At 35.9% G+C, this 17,988-nt stretch overlaps 1 protein-coding gene across 1 annotated transcript in view; it reads left to right on the top strand.

Annotated features, from left to right (window-relative positions):
- The window catches only part of DOK6 (docking protein 6), a 256,449-nt gene that overhangs the window by 144,778 nt on the left and 93,683 nt on the right, over window positions 1-17,988 (top strand). Inside the window, exons 4-5 of the mRNA XM_419111.7 lie at window positions 4,432-4,551; window positions 11,196-11,385. Of these exons, the coding sequence (XP_419111.3) occupies window positions 4,432-4,551; window positions 11,196-11,385 (310 nt within the window). The remainder of the gene's footprint in view (window positions 1-4,431; window positions 4,552-11,195; window positions 11,386-17,988) is intronic.

The following is a 17,988-nucleotide window of genomic DNA, read 5'->3' as shown; positions in this document are numbered from 1 at the left end:
TTTATATTTCAAACACCATTTTCTGTTATTATTTTATCATTGAGATTGTATCACATTATATCAACAAATGCATTTATCATCCAGTGGTATAGTTTATTGAAATGTATAGTGTCAGTGGCTGGAGTACGTATGACACCAGTTTATCCCTCTGAGAACAGATGTAGAAATGACATATAACTTTAGGCATAACCTGGAAGCTCAGATAAATTGCAGGAAAGCACTGCCGATATCAAGGTGTGTTTTTACAGATAAGTTTAAAGCTGTGCTCCCAATAATATTTATACAATAACCAGTGCCTAATTAAGGTATCCCATCAGTTTGTATTTTGTGTCACCTCGTGACATTTGCGTAACAGCATCATATAAATAAGTTATGAGCAAGATGAAAATGCAATCATTTTGATTTTGTTTATACCTGTGAAAGTATGCTTTACAATTTATCATTCACTCCAAAAATTCAGTTAGCTTATAAAGAAACTAAATTTTTTGGTGACGAGTACCGGTTACCACTAAAAAGTCAGAATTTACTACCAATAAATTTAATCTACATGCATTAAAGAGAATTTTGCTGCTAGTTTTGTATTGCCTTATTCCACTGTAATCTTTCATGTACCTATATTTGCATATAATCAAAATAAATAAGTTTCTTAACAGTAGTATATCTCTTTAGTGATGTTCTAGCAGTCATTCTTAAAGATTACTACTTTGACTGATCCATTTATGTACTATAAATTATAATAAATACATTTTAAAATTCATAAGTAATATTTCATTTGTTACCTGGAAGCACAAAGTATTCTAGGCTTGCTATGAATGGTGAGCTATGTTAAAGATATACACAGTGAAAGGAGAAATATGGCTTTAGCTTTGAAAGGTAATTCACCTGCTTCCAAAGATTTCACATGTAAGACAAGGAAAAGGTCTAAGGCAATCCCTTGCAAGTAAGCAATAGCTATCAGGATGCATTAGGTGAAACTAACTCACACAGTACCCTCGTACCCTTGACCTTCCAAACACATTTGCAGATAATGTTGATGCTTCTGACAGCATACACAAATCCTCACAGTTATTTGTGAAGATATTTCAGTTCTGCACTGAAACTGTATTCTCTGTCATATTAAGATGACAGTTGTTGTAAGATACAAATTTTGAGTAATGCAGCAGTACAACATATGTTACAGTCTATTTTGCAAAGTACAGTTGTAATCTTGTAGTGTTTCCAGTTAGAGAGTTTCTTCTGTGTGGCAGGTGGGAAATGGGTTAATCTGGGTCTGGTCATCAATGTCTTGCAAAGAAGAAACAGCAGCTTAAATTAAACTGCCACTCCAAAAGGCTTTTTCTGAATCCAAACTTTCAAGATCCAGATGTTGCTGTTGCAGAGAGGAGAGTGGACTGGGAAGGTGGAAATAGAAAAACGTTCACAAGAAACAGCTTGTTTTCCCCAAAATTTGCTGGAATTGTGGTGTGAGAATGTATATAAACAGAGTTTGTTGCTTTAACTTGAGAGTACTATTATGAATGCATACTGATATTAAGTGAAATTTATGGAAATGCCAATAGATTTTTCTTTCTCCTTAGATGTTTGCAAAGTTAGAAAAGTTGGTTCTGTATAAGTTTACTCATTCTACATTTCATAAGTAAGTATATCCTTTCAGTCTGGATGCAGGCACAATGAAATAAAATATAGATCAAAAAAATGTAAAAATATAAAATATTGTATTCTGGTCATCCTCCAGGAAATAATGCAGGCTCTTTATGGAGCTATTCATCCTCACAGCATTTTCATTGTTCTGTAATACAGTCTAGGCAAATGTGAAAATGTGAGAGGGAAGGAAACATGGGAACAGTAGACTAGATTTGCGCCTGTGTGCTACTGGCCTTTCTGAACTGATTCCCCAGTGTTTATTTGCAGCTGGTGTTACTGGGCAAGTCTACAGAAGCCCTCTCTTGGCTCCTACCCATTTGCCAGTGCACTGCCCTGTCTCTGCAAGCATATGGCAGTGTGTCTTGTGAAGCCCCCTCTATGGGAGGGGGTCTAAGGTGTGCTTTATAGGCACAACTCTGGTTCAGCAGACATCATGAATATCCAAGGAAACAACTAAAGTGGAAGGAGGAAGGGAATGTTGGAGGGAAATTTGTTCATGCATGAGCAGAAAATAAGTTTTGGAGCTATGCTTTTAAATGAATTAATCTTGTTCCTATTAAAATCCTTAAGTTTTTATTGTTGTCCAGAGATACACCTGCTCTCTCCATATTTCCATCAAGGCTGTGCCTGTACAAAAAGTATTAAGGAACAGTATGCTGCTACCTCAGTATTTTTTATCTTATATATGAAAGTAAATGTAATCTTGAGGTTACTGAAAGAAAGTTCTGTGTCTTCCCACAAGAAGCTGAGGATGTTATTTGAAGACCAACTTTGGGAATCTGAGTGCTGAGATAAAGACTGGAAAAAAATCAAGGAGGGCTAAGGGAAGTCTCTTGACTTGCAGTGCTCTGAAGAGTCCCCCTAAATTTTTTGTGTCTCTGTGATAGCAACCATGTTAGTCTCAAAACTCTCCTAACAGGCTCTGTCATTTGATCTTTCTGTCAAGAAACTCCATCAGCTGACAGAATAATTTAGGAATAATCAATGTCTGGATTACTCATGGCCCAGAATAAAACAGTTTATCCAGGTGTATCTTGAGGACCTGGAAGAAAGACCTGTGTCCCTTTCTTTTCCCGCAAACATTTCTGCCCTTGCCTTGCCAGGCAATGATTCAAAGACTGTAGCAATTAGGCATGGAAAGATTTTGCTTCAGTATAGATTTGTACTAATTACTGTGAGTCATCATCACCAGATGCTTCAAGGAATGCATGCACTACTGGTTTTTGTGTCTGATCAAATTTCAGCGCTGCACTGGAGATATTGTCACCAAAATATTTTCCAGATGTCCCCAAAAATAGGAATAAAAAAAACAAAACAAAACAAAACCATGGCATTTTATTGCATTTGTAAATGACTGAAGTCAACCAGTCCTAAGGACAGTCATATATAGACTATGACAGTGAGTGCTCATTTTAGGCCTTGTGCCCAGCCTGCTCTCCAGAAAATTTCCCTTAGGGGAAGCCTGCTCTGTAATAAAAGGCAGTCAGCTTATCTATGTAATTCCTATCAACTGTGGTTTCACACTGTGTGAAAACCAGTTTGAGATATTTGTTTGGCCAATGCCAGAGATTTTGTGACATCAAATTTGGAAGTGTATAGAATGAGGGTGGGTGTGCAGAAGAGCTATTTTACTGTCTCAGGGGGAGTTCACATTTCAGTAGAATGGCAGAGAGGGAACACTCAAATGTAGATCATTGGGATGCAAGGAAGACTCAGAAAGGAAAAAGAAGATCTGAATTTTTATACAAAAGTTCCAACTAATGACCAAGTTGCAACAAGACCAGAAGTAGTTGAGCTGAACTGAAAAAATTCCTTATTCTAACTTGACAAGCATAGGCATTCTGTACAGCAAAGATGGAAAATTTGTTTTTGAAGAGCTTCCTATTGCTGTCATTTTCTTAGGTCCTAGAAAAATACTCTAGACCCTTTCAAAAAAGGTCTTTCAATAATTCCGATTTAGCTAAAGAGCAGTAAATGCTATTTCATAGAAACATAGAATCATAGAATCGTAGAATGGCCTGGGTTGAAAAGGATCACAATGCTCATCGAGTTTCAACGCCCCTGCTATGTGCAGGGTCACCAAGCACCAGACCAGGCTGCCCAGAGCCACATCCAGCCTGGCCTTGAATGCCTCCAGGGATGGGGCATCCACAACCTCCTTGGGCAACCTGTTCGAGTGTGTCACCACTCTCCAATCTAAACCTCCCCTGTCTCAGTTTAAAACCATTCCCCCTTGTCCTATCACTATCCACCCTCGTAAACAACCGTTCTCCCTCCTGTTGATATGCTCCCTTCAAGTACTGGAAGGCCGCAATTGAGATCTCCCTGGATCCTTCTCTTCTCCAAGCTAAACAATCCCAGTTCCTTCAACCTTTCCCCATAGGAGAGGTGCTCCAGCCCTCTGATCATCTTAGTGGCCCTCATCTGGGCCCACTCCAAGAGCTCCACATCCTTCCTGTACTGGGCACCTCAGGCCAGGATGCAGTTTCAGATATTATATCTAATGTTTTTCAAAATTACATTTGTATTTCAAGCAAGCTTCCTAGAAAGATGCTGCCTTGAAAACTCACTTATTCTTTCTCTTTTATGTTAACTCTACTTCCTAGCCCCAAATTTGAAAACGAGAAATCCTAAACTCTTACATAGGTTCCTAAATCACAGTTAAGAAGCATAGGTGGAACTTTATGCTACTAACTCAACCTAGCTTGTGAGAAAATATAGTGATTTTTCAGCATTTTTGATTAAATTGTCAGCATTATAACTTAAATATTTTTCTTATTTTTCCAGAACTAGAAGCAGAAGAATGGTGCAAACATCTTTGCATGGAGTGTCTAGGAACCAGGCTTAATGATATAAGTCTTGGAGAACCAGATTTGCTTGCAGCTGGAGTCCAGAGAGAACAAAATGGTAAGTAACTTTGTAATTGCTCTTATATGAGGTATTAGCTTATGACCCTTGTTATCTTTGCTAGTGTTTCTGTAGTTGTTCGGATTTTTCCTTTTACCTAAAAGAAGCCCATTAGTAACTAAGCATTTGGATGTCTTTTCAACGCTTTATTGTGTTGGTTGGTTTTTTTTTGTTTGTTTGGTTTGTTTTGTTTCCTACAAATAAATGTGATTAAATTCTATACCAAATAGCACACATATAGTGATTTCATGTGTTCATTGTGGATGGCAGTGACCTTTCTGGTTGTGAAACAATGGACTCTATGCTGTGGAAAAAACAGCAGGTGTTGTTCTACAGCCTTTAAAAGACAACAGTGAACATTTCAACAGCACTTTGGACCGGAAAACTCATACTTTCTTTAAACTCATACCTGTCTGGAATAACGAAAAATCTACATCTAAACGTTATCAATTACAGGTGGAAAGGACAATGGAATGTTCTTGTCTGCACTAAGTCAAGCTTTTAAGTCTTTGGAACATAAATTTAGATACATGTCCAGAAAGGTTGCTACTGGATGGAATATCTAATAACAAAAGAAAATGTGTGATTATCCTGTCACTTACTTCCTATTAATGAACATGAGGGCAAAACCAAAATGTGCTCATTCATTTGTCTCTAAATTACAGCACTCAATAATTATTACTCTATTGATGTTTTTATAAAATCCAATAGCTTTTAACAAAGTAATAAAACAAACTGACTCAGTGTTCATAACAAAACAAGCCAACCATCATAAACAAAATGACGTAATTAGATTACAGAATGAATAGCACTATGTCAATTATATTTTATTAATTTCTTACGAGATTCCAGACATCACTGAGCCTAATAACATAAAATATATATATAGAAATATCCTCAAGAAATTCTATTCGAAGATCAGTTATTGTTCTTTTGTAATTTAAAGGAAGTTCAACTGTTTGTGAAATTGTTTCCACAGTCAGACACGAGATTTAATTTGTGTCTTGTTTTAACTTTCCACTTGTCTCAAGCTGTCATGCAAGTATAGAAGGAAAAGCTACTGATGTTGTAGGAAAGTGATAATGATCAGATACCACTCAAAGTATCCTATTCGCTGTATGCTTGTAGTCTATAAGACTTTTATGCATACCATTGAAGAGAGAACTATGTGAGCAGGTGAAGTTACTTCACAAATTAGCAGGGAAATAAATCTCATGAAGAGTATCTGATGTGAGCAGAAAAGTAGCTTGAGAATCCTTAAGCTCTTTCTGTAGTGAAATCATGTAGGGTCCAGCAGCTTTTAGACCTGGATAGTAAATACTCTATTCCATCTTGTCCTTTGAAGGGAGAGATTCAGTTATAAACATAAACTCCAAAAGACAAAGTTTAGTTCTATTGTGTAAACTTGTTTCAATTTCTTCAGCGTAGAATTAATTGCAGTACTCCGAAGCAGCATATATGAACATAATTAGCATGTTTATTGTTCTATGTAAGTAAATGAAAGAAAACAAAGAGGCAAAGCATGTATTTTTTCTTCATATCACGTGAATAAGAATGCATGGAGGGCATAATTAGCCGTATTTTCATTAATCCAGTGGCTGTACACTTATCATCCAATATTTGAAGAGCGTGCTGTATTAAACCATTACTTACGTTAGTTACATTAGATACCTATCTGCTTCCATCCCTCATCCTCTTGAAGCACAACTTGACTTTTTAATAAGCATGTTTGAAATTCAACATTGTCTCCTTAGTTGTCTTGTTCTGGATGTAAAGCAAATTCTGGTTTGGAAGTGTCTTTTAATCAGTTTGAAAGGAGAGGAAAATACAGAGAAAAATTGGTAATAAGTCTATTTTTTTTCCATTTGGGTGTACTGTAGGAGCTTTCTTTAGGGATTCCTTAGGTAAAGCCAGTCAACTGGAACACTGACTTCAGCTCATTGTAGTTATCTTATTCTGCAAACTTGTCAGTGTCGTTCTCTGCATGACAGTTTTATGAAAAAGGTGACTGATAGGAGGGTGGAATCATTTGGTGAACTCTAATAAAAATTTCAAGTTTACTTCTTGCACAATTTCCTCATTTTTATTCATATGTGTTCCCCATATAGTTTAGTTTGTCCTGATATTTTTAATATATTATGTTCTTCATCTGTCCAAGTATACCAAGTCCACAGATTGCATTCTCATTGAGACTACAGTATCAGCGGGTTTACAATTTTAGATTTTCTTTGACATTTTAAGGGCTAAAAGCAATTGAGTAATAGTGTTATAATGTACTGCTTATATCTTTATGATATGACAGGGTGTTAACATCATTAATCCCAACAGAGTAGGTGTTAATCCCATCCCACTGTCTTTTTTAAATGGTTTCTTTGACTTAAAGATTTTTTGAAGTGTTTGCAATCTGATACTTCTTAGGTCAGAAAAGAACTAACCGAAAGAAGTGGGTTTTTTTAATAACTACCTTACTTTGTCCTAGCAGTGATATTTTTAATACACTCTGTTCTTCATTTGTCCAAGTACTTACTCATTCCTGTCCTTTAGAGGACATATGCATGATGTATAGCAGGACCTTCTAAAGGTATTCAGTGAAAAGATTAAGTAACTTGGCCATCTCTTGAGAAATGAGTAAGTTTTCCGTTGCATAGATTTCTGTTTTAGTCACTAAACCTAAGTATATGGCCCTCCAACCAGCACATTTAGTTTAATAGGTTTGCAGTAAATGATGTGTTTTCTTGTGATTTGTCTAACATCTCTTTTTCATAGAATCATAGAATCATTAAGGTTGGAAAAACCTTTAAGGTCATCTAGTCCACCTGTCCACCTACCATCAAACCACTAAATCATCTCCCTAAAAAGTTGCAACTGAGCTTGTTTGTCCTTCCTCTTTTGCTCTTGTAATTCCCCTAAGGTGCGTTTTTATTTATTTTTATTTATTTATTTATTTATTGTGACAGATGCAACAATATCGTTTGTAAAACAGTTTATTTCAAGGACTGGCAAAATTGGTGTTTAGCGTGCAGTTCTCATGGGTGAACAGCCATACATTGTTTACATATTTCTGTCACCTGGGAGTAAGATACATGGCAGCACAGTGACTGAAACAGATTAATTCTTGTATCATTTTGGGTTCTTCAGTAGGTGCCAGTGAGATCTCTTTTTCTGGGACTGCACTGTTGCTTGACCCTCTAGCACCAAGCACTTCTGTGGTGATGGAAGTTACAAAAGCCAGACTACAGATCTCCACTGCTTAGAGGAGACAATTCTAGATACTACTGTGGGAAGAACAGAGAAGACTTCTAAGTGATACTTGTGCAAAGCACATCAGTATCAGATGATTCACAGGTGGAAGAATGTCTTCCAGACAGAAACTGAACGTTTGTTTTCAAAGCCTCCTCTTGTATGGATCACCCCAATCTGACTGCCTCCTTCCATAAGCACCTTTTCCCTCACGTTAAAGTTGAAATGAAATGAAGCCTGTGGATTACAGGATTTCAATGTTATCTGCTCAGCTCTCCAACTGAGATGATTTAGGCAAAGGAATTCAGTGATAAAATTATTAGAACGAACTCATTAGGCTTTCCAGTCAAAACAGTCAAATAAGTATGGCAAAATGTCAGCATTTTCATTCAGACTGGCTCCCGTGCTCCCTGAATCTTACATATTTTGGAGGGAAAAGGATTGTACTGCTGATGCTCAGCCTCAGTCTTGCCTTGTCCGAAAGGATAGCATCATCTTCCACCTCCCTGTTTCCTAAGGCATTCATTAACTTTTATTTACTTAGTCTTACTAGTCAATGGACTGTTATTATCTCATCCCTGTGATACATAGATGATGACTGATTCACAGAGAGGCTAAATATCTTATTTCATGTGATTCAGAAAATCTGAAGACTGAATTCATGTGCGACTGAGTCTAGACAACCCAAATATAGCCCTTGAATGTTTGTTCTTGCTGACATGAGTCTGAAAGAAAAGCTTCTCTCTACAACCGGAATAATGTGATTCTATGATATCATTGCCACTGTCTAGAAACCTGTTCAAATGGATAAATTAGACCCTACATTTTAATTACAGAAATCATGTAATACTATTCACACCATCTGATGTCTTCAGCTTTCTGCTACGTGAAAATATTACTAAGTTTTAGTTTCAAAAGCACTCTTGTACACATTCTTTTCTTGCCATTTTGAGTAAGTACCAATGGTCCTACATTTTGCCCTGCAGCTGATGTTCACTTCAATCAGCCAGACTTTATTTAATCCATGACACCTCACCTTAGACACTGACCTCCACTGCAAAATCAACAAATGTCTCTTGACAGTTTGAGGATATTATATGTCCTCAATACCCTTCATGCAATATCCTCTTACACTTCAGAGCAGTAGAGCATTTTATGAGAGTTCTGGTGGCCTCTAAAAGAGCTTGAAATATTTGGTGTCTTCAATACAATTGTATAATGTGTACTTCAGAAAGTAATTGTACCTTTCCATTTTCTCTTCTATCTCAGGCATTCTGTCAGTGATGATAAGGGAAAGATTTCACCTCAAATAGTAGTGCCATTCCCCCCAACACGCTGTGATTTCAATGATGTAAAGGGAAGGTGGAGTGAACCAGCTGATACACCAATCATGTCTATCTTTCAAACGGAGGAGGAACAGGAAGCAACAGTGTGGTAGTGCAAAACTGGAGTCTAATGTATGACAAAAGCACATTTGTGTATATCTTAGGCAATTTTGTGTGGTCTATCACAGCAACATTTAAATGCTGTAAAACTGCAAATATGTAATTTCAGAGTAAATTGAGTTATCTGGTTCTCCACCATTCCCTTCCCAGTGCAGTCACTGGCTCTCACGTCTATGTGAGAGTTTTTCATTCAGTAGATGTTAGATTCAGCTCATGCTCAATACCTTATTCTGAGAGTTAGGGAAAGTTCTTTGTAGCAATTTCCACAGCACGTACTAATGTGTTTATACTCTGTATCAGAAGACTCCTACAAAACATTAGAAATTTTTCACTTGATACCTTAGTCATAAAATACAACTGATAGAGCTAAGACCCATTAATGTGATTAATGGGAACGTCGGCATGGAAGAAGAGAGTGAATGGTTATGAGATGGAATGAATCAATTCAAGAGTCATCGATGGGACAAAATTAAATTAACTGGAACACAATTGCATTGGGAATGGCATGTTTGCTTATAGCAATGCAGAACAGCAAATCTAAGTGCCCAGTCAGTGGTTCTATTAATTTTTCAGCCAAACTTTTGTAGCTTTACTGATATGCCCGCACTCATTCACACTTCAGTATATTTTCTATTATCTCAACTATTTGCAGTATTTTCACTGATTTGTCAGAAAAGTACATATAGCAAACATTGTAAAGATGGAAAAATAATTTTGGAGGTATTGACCGTCAAACTGGCAGCTGCATCTGATTTTGACTTTTGTGATTATTTCACTTTATACCTCTTTTGATTACTTTAAACTCTATCCTAATTTTAAAAAGTAAACACAAGAAAATTCTATGCAGATACTGGATTGGAAATATTCTGTACCAAACCATCATTCATTAAGTAGTAAGAGAGATATTTTCTATCAGGTGTCCCTTTAAAGTGCATTTTTCTAGTCCCATTCATGCAGCATTTATCATGTTCATGCTTTTAATTTTTCTTCTTTTGTCAACACCTTTCAGTGTAATAGCACTGACATTCTGCATTTCTAACCTGTTTCAAAGATGAAAGGAAATTTTTAGAGGAAGTTGTGAAATATCTGCTCTCTCCCATTCTATGTTATTAAGCCCTAAGATTTTGGTGCCTTTAGTGTTAAATACACTCCAGCACTTCCAAATGTTTTCATCTCTTTGTAGGGCCAAATCATAGAAATATTAGCTTTCCTCAAAACAAATCAGATTTTTATTTAAAATCCTCTTGCTATTATTATGGTTTACCCTTTTTTGTTTGTTTTTTGTTTTGTTTTGTTCCTGTTATGATAGTTGTTCATTTGCTTATTAATTCACATGCAATTCAGGCACTTTAGAAAATTGTTCATGCCCTTGACCTTCTATTATAATGAATGCACTATAAAGTAGAAGTGCAGCTGATAGCAATTGATGTCAAGGTCATAATAATATATTCTGTTGAATCAGATTTTTCAAGAAAGCAACCAATTACTAAAAATATTGTGAATTTTATTGAATTTTGCAAATAAATGGAAACTGAACAAAAGTAGTTATTAACAGGCTTCAGTCTGTACTTCTTTCATAGAGAAGTCTCTATTGTAAGTCATAGCACATTTTGATTTGTTGGACCTTCCTGTGACCTTAAATGGACCTTACTGTGAGGATGAGGATTTCAGCTAAGTTGCTGGGGACATATGTCAAAAAGAACACTGAGGATCATCTATGAAAGATGTTTCAACGCATTGTAATATTTATACTGAAAATGAAATGATGATTCCCCTCTTACTCTTCTCATGCACATGACAGTGCTTCTTGGGCATCAGAGAATCCTCACCACTGTTCACAGGCTAGAAATTTGACCTCAATTTCCAAGTCTTCTGTAACTAGACTTTATTTTATTGAAAAAAAAATAATACTAAGCCTTGCTTTAACTGGCTATGACTTATTCTGCTTTTGTTTTCCAGAGAGATTCAATGTATATCTTATGCCTACACCAAATTTAGATATCTATGGGGAATGTACAATGCAAATCACACATGAAAACATCTATCTCTGGGACATCCACAATGCCAAGGTCAAGCTGGTCATGTGGCCTCTGAGCTCTTTGAGGAGATACGGACGTGACTCAACATGGTTCACATTTGAATCTGGAAGGTAAGAGCTAAGGAGAAACAGCAAGAAGAGGTAAATTAGTTTTGAGATGCAGTCTCAGTTAGATTTGCCTCTCATCTTAAAGTAAGAAAGACAGAGTACAGCTTCTCCATGGGCTTCCATTTGTTGAATATTACTCTTCAATATATTCAGATCGGTGTTTGAAATAAACATTAATATACCTCATATCTAAAATGAGCTTAAACTTTCCTGCCTGTCACATCCCCTTCCTCTGATTGTTATTTAACTGCCATTGAACCATCATTCGTAAGTTTTATAGGTCTCACTATGCTTATACACTAGTGTGATACATATTTGAGTACTGTTGGTGTAAAAGAAATGAATTCTGGATCATAGAAAAGGTTCATCACACAGGGAAATAGCTTCCATCACAGTAGATATTACTTTTTGGATGTTCCTGATGACTGATTGCCACCCTGGTGTATAATTGCAAGCAAGAGTACAGAGAACATTGTGAACCCATAAAAAGGCTAGCTCTATTTTCCTGTCTGCATTTCTTTAATCCTCATTGTCATTTCTATTCTCAGATCAGTTTTAAATATCCATGCAGCTCTGTTTTGCCTCCCTTTCCTATCTTTTTTTCATGCATTTCATGCCTTCATTTTCTGTCATTAGCTTCACTACCTTTTCTTTTTGATACATTCCAGGTTTATTTCTGTCCTTGATGATTAGTCTTATATTTTGAGGTTTCTAGACTTCTTAAAGTCTTCCTTACTTATACTGAAGCTTGAATTAACTGGAGCAACCTATGGAATCACAACTGTTCCTATACTATTTATGTGTAATTATTAAATATCATTATTTTTACAAATAACAAAAATTTGCAAAAGTACAGTTGAGTTGGTGATCACAAAAAAAACAAAACAAAAAATAAAAAAAAAACAAAAAAAACAGATGAGTTAGAACTTACAGCCTAACGAGGTAGCAAGCAAAATTCCTCCACTGTTTCTTATTGATGGGATTTATTACTTAACTCGTAAGTTTGTATATCTAGATTGATCACCAGAGAATTTTAGTGCCCTGCTACTTTTCTGTGGTAAATTCACCATTATCAATCATGAAGACATAATTCCTTTTTTTATTTATGTTGTTTTTCCAAAAATCAGCAAAGGCTGAACCATACTTCAGTTCAATTTTGATGATTAAGCCGTGGAGCTCATTCATGTGTACTATTTAGCAAGAATAATTTGCTAAATCATTCCTTCATTCAGGCCTTAAACTGTCTCATGGGAAACTACTTCAAGCAGCATGCTATTCAACACCAGAAAGTGAATGAAATGGCAAAAACAATGCCTAAAACATACCATATTCATCTGGAGAAGAAAAAAAAATGAAAAAAAAAAGGATTTAGCTTTATCCTATTCTTTTTGAATATCCCATTCATCTGACTCTTTAACTTAATTTATATTTCCAAGTATGCATTCTGTTAAGGAAGAAAGGGTAATTTTTGATTGATGTGTTTGTTTATATAGTATAGTATATCTCTCTTGAGAAGATCCACTCCTTTTAATTGATTCTGGAGAAAACTGTACTTGAAAATGAGAATTGTCATTAACTAATAATTAAGGTGCAAAAACTAATTCAAATTAATCACTTGTTTTGTTATTTATCACTCAAAAAGCATGCATGCTTTTTCTGCAGTGTTTTCCTTATGAAAAAACATCATTCTATATCATACTGAAATCTCTTTTTGCAGAATTTTTAATTTTTGTACTGCTCTATTTCTATCATACGTCAGTACTAGCAGAGTATACATAGTGGCTGTATGTATTCAGGTAAAATGGGAGTTTTATCTCTCTGGTTTTTCAAGCCTCCCACAGTACTTCATACTAGTAAATGAGTTCTAGTATCATCATCCCCTACATCCATAGACCATGCATCCTGATAAAAGTGGATTGTTATAATCATTGCTTATGATTATAAGCTAGCTCTGCCTTTATCTGTCATGCTTTATTGTCTTTGATCTGATTCCTCCCTTTTGCTTGATTGGGAGTGCGTTTTTATAGGTTTGATTTGGAAATGCATAAAGAATAGATAAAATTAGCAGAAAAATGTGGAGGTAAAAAATAGAACAAGAGAAAAATCAGTATTCTCAGTAACATCTGAAAATTATATAGGGCAATACTAATGCTCTTTTTAAAAATCTGTGGTTTATTTTTGTGGGTTTTTATTTTTTAATCAGCATCTTTCTTATCTTTCTGAACATGGTTTTATCTTTGTCCCTTGATCTTCTGGTACCCTAATGCAATAAATTCCTACGCATGGTGTGTTATCAGAAGTGAAGCACTCATCCATGTTTTATGAGAATGTTACATAGTAAAAGTGGTATAGGTGTTGTTGCTTTATTTTTTCCCTAAGGGTTAAATATTAATAGAGACAACTGTTTTCAAGAAAATATTTTGAAATAAATTCTTATTTTGTACTGACCCTTACCAGCTATGCAGTATATGTCAATATGGTTAATTTGTATGAATGTTAAGAGGTCAGTTTTATATATATTTATTATCCATCCATATTACTTTATTTCACAAAGCAAATTCCTCACATTAAAATAAGTTGGCATATTCACAAAAAAAAGATACTATGATAAAAAAAAGTGGATCAAACTTAAGCTTTCAAACAATAAAATTTATATTTAATAAACATACTGCCTTTCATTTAAATTGAATATAAACTCATATAAAACTAAGCTTTTCATTTGTCTAATGTAATCTAATGACTACACAGCTGAGAAGATGTCTAAATCATTGGAGGAATGAACACAGATATTTTTTTCTGCTGATTTTTCCATTCAATTTGAGTTTGTGAGAAAGTTAGAACCATTCTTACTCTTCATTACGTAGCAAACCACTAAAAGTAAATATTCCTTGCAAACCAATTTAGTCAACTTTTATTCTTCCCTATTCGAGAACACAGTTTTATATGGCTTAGTTTGATGCAGAATGCTGAGATTCTCATAGTTTGAAGTACTTGTGTAGTGGTTTAACCCAGCAGATGGCTGGGTCATTTGCTCACTCCCCACCTTCCCAGTACTTTAGAAGACGTAAAATACTTTTCCAAAAGCCAGGCTTTACACCAAACTAGATTCAGATTGGCTTGGATGGTTTTATTGTTGAATGATTGTCTCGCTCCTATTTATAGGAGGGAGAGGAGGTTCTTTGAAATATGTATGCCCGGCGTGAGATTAAGAAACAACGGTTCAAATGTTGGTCCGACCAGTTTATTACAAATGTTAATAAGGGAGATGAAGAAAGGGGAGGATGGACACTATTACGGATAGGGGTGATGGGGAAGGGAAGGCGAGCAATAGAAAAGATAGGAAGAAGCAAGAATTGCGTAAAGCGGGGATAGTCACCACCAGGATCCGGCAGTAATCCCGTTGCACGACGTTCCAACAGTCCGAGGCCGAAGGACAGGAGCAGCAAGGCCAGTCTTGGGCAACAAGAGGGTGCAGGTATCGGGTGGGTCCAGGAAGAAGCTGCAGAGTAAGCCCGGGAGGAAGCAGCAGGTCTCAGGTAGCAGGCCCAGGGAAGTCCATCAGCATATGGTCCGTAGAGAAGGATCTGATGACAGACACCTCTAGTCCGTCAGCATGCCGACCTTTCATAGTGAGGAATCTGATGGCAGAAACCCTATCCTCATGGTTGTTGGACCCTCTTTTATCCTCCTTTTTTCCTGTCTATGTGACATCCCTGAGTGCTTGAGCAAGCGTCATGTGCATACCTCCTGAGATGGCCAATCTTCCTTGAGATAAGTCCACACAAAAGACCATTTCCTGGCCATTATCAGCAGCTTATCCCTCTCTTGTTGTCCCTGGTCTTGTCCATCTGTGCTCCTTAAAGGATTTCACAACTCTTAGCCAGGACCTGCCCATCAATGTCCTCTAGACAGAAGATTTCTCTACCTTTGCCCAGGACTTGCCTGGACTTGTTCCTCAGCAAACTTTGAGTCAGTGATATAAAAGAATAATCTCTTACAATCATCAATAAGTCAACGTGTTTTCCTTAATGTACATACCCAGGTAAATTGTTCAGGCACCTCAATATTGTTATTTTCGATACTGAATGTGTTGGACATATTGTACATAAGAATGCAGTTGATCTGTGCAAATGTGCTCATTTCTCTTGGAATCTGCGGAATTGCTTCTCCACATGGGTGTTAATGTGTGACTGATCCTGATTTTAAGGTCCTGAAACGGAAACCATGCTCCTTAGGGAAGTGCCCACTTAACTGTCTAGAAGAAGATACTTCAAGTATGCTCAGGAATAATTAATTTTATGCAATCTAAGAAATATGCCAAAGAAGTAATAGAATAGGTTCAGATAAATTGTCTTAGGTACCTGATTAGGTGAGAACTCACTGTTTTCAGTGCCAAAGTTTCAGTATTCATTTTATTTCTCCAGTGTAAACCAGTCTTAAGGCCATAAAAAATGTTTAAAATATACTCTCTGGAAAAAGCAAAAGCAAAAGTTGTCCAAGCATTCCCTATAGAAAAAAAAAAAAAAAAAAAAAAATCCTGGCTGAGCAATTTTTCTAGGAGCATAAGAAAAGAATTCCTAAGAATTCAGAATTTTTTTCATATGTTGGGGTAAGGAAAAGTAAACATATTTGGACACTTCGTTCATTTTTCACTTCATTTTTTTCTTCTTCTGCAATTCTGCCATTTACATTAAACGGCATTTTCTAAGTGTATATGGAAACTGTCTTTTCCAGTCTGTTCATGGTCTGAAGTGTCTGAAAAAAAAGCCGAAGTCATGCTGATGTCAAGTTACGTACAGAGAGAAACTGTAATAAGGCTATATGTTGTGGAAGCCCAAGCCAAACTTTGTCAGATACCTTCAGTTTCCAGCTAAGTAGAGAAGTGGAGGCAGTAATTGTGCTCCTGGAGTTTTGAGTAGAATAGATATAGCTGTGAATCCATGACACACTCCTTATTCTGAAATTTACTTTCTTTTGTTTTGTATACAAGATGCTGAAATTTAAATGATTTCACGTATTTCCAAGTTTATTTATTCCATGCATTTGCAGAACAGTGTGAATACTGTGGCATTAAAACACATTAAACTATTCCTTTTTTATTTTACTCTGATTGTGTTGTTTTATTATTCATCAGACAAAAAGTAATGAAATGTGGTACTCCATATCACATCTAAGATCTGAAATCCTTTTTTTGGTTAAGAAAATATTAAGCCCAAACATGACAGAGTGGTTTTATGAGGCTTTCTCAGATACTTTTTTTTTTATTTATGAGACCCAGGACTGACATACTCATTTTCTAAGTGGTAGATACACAGATGCTAGGGTTATCTGAAGCAGAAAGTTCAGTGTTTGCTTCAGGCAATACATCTCACTGACGTCTTTCATTTGTCTGTCAGACCTCTGTGGTGATTTTTGGTATTAATGGGGAAAATATTAGTCAATTAACCCTTCAGTTATGGGAAATACCTTCTAAGTGGGGAGAGGTCCCTTATATATGTTCTTCATGAAACAGTTGTTCTGGGGATTCACCTGCTGGTGTAAGTGCACCAGCTCAAGTCTTCAACATCTTGAAGAAAAATATTCCATTCCTGATTGCTGATGTAATGTCTAAATCATGAAATAAGCTTAGCATTGGTTCAAAAATACCCCAGAATTTCTAAATCCGCTTGTGTATAGAATCAATATGAATGAATGCACATGAGCAGATGCAGTAAATAGATTTATAGTTTCACATAAGCATTCTCTCTGAGTTCTCAGTAACATCCACTTTTTTATTATTATATATTTTCTATTGCACCTGTTAGTATTTTCAAAAAAGCCTTATTTACCCACCATGTGACCTTTATGTGTTTTTGTTTTATCTGTTTTCACACTGCATGTTCCACTCTTACTCATATTCTTCCCCTAAGTGGCATTTATTACTAGAGTCTGGAAAGAAATATATATTAAAAATATATTTAGGAAAATAATAATAATAAAAAAAACAAAACACAGAAATATTTAATCCTTCCCTTGTTTGTTTGTTGTTTGATTGATTGATTGATTGTTTTTTTTTTTTTAAGTTAATCATGTAGCTCTAATTTTAGGACAAGAGACAATACCACCACTGAAAAGATTCAATTAGTTCCCAGCATTTAGTAATGCCAAGGTTGCATTCTTATACATTGTAACTGTAGTTTATTCCTACTTTTTTTCAATTGCAACTTAACTCCAACTCCCAGTTTCCTTCTGCCAAATTCCTGACCTGGAATAAGTTCTGCATTAAATCTGATTCACATAAACCCTATTTGAAAAGGAGTTGTGTGTTTAACTCATCTACATGACTCTTATTCTGGTTTTGCTCATTGTACTTAATCTAAGAGCTCTTTTGCTGGGGTTGGGGGGGGGGGGGGGCGGGGGGGAAGAAAAAGAAAGAAAAGAATGAAAAAGTAAAAAAGAAAAAGAAAAAAAGAAAAAGGAAAAGTAATATAGCTTGTTATATCTGATTTATAAGGTGCTCATTGCATTTTCCAAGTCTTCTCTCAGGCTGATTTAATGATGTTAGGAAAGACTGTGATCCACCAAAACTCATACAATAAAATTATCTACAATATAACCAAACATGGC

This window comes from Gallus gallus, chromosome 2 (genome assembly GCF_016699485.2).
Source record: "Gallus gallus isolate bGalGal1 chromosome 2, bGalGal1.mat.broiler.GRCg7b, whole genome shotgun sequence".
Lineage (NCBI taxonomy): Eukaryota > Metazoa > Chordata > Aves > Galliformes > Phasianidae > Gallus > Gallus gallus.
This window is presented reverse-complemented; position numbering and strand designations above follow the sequence as displayed.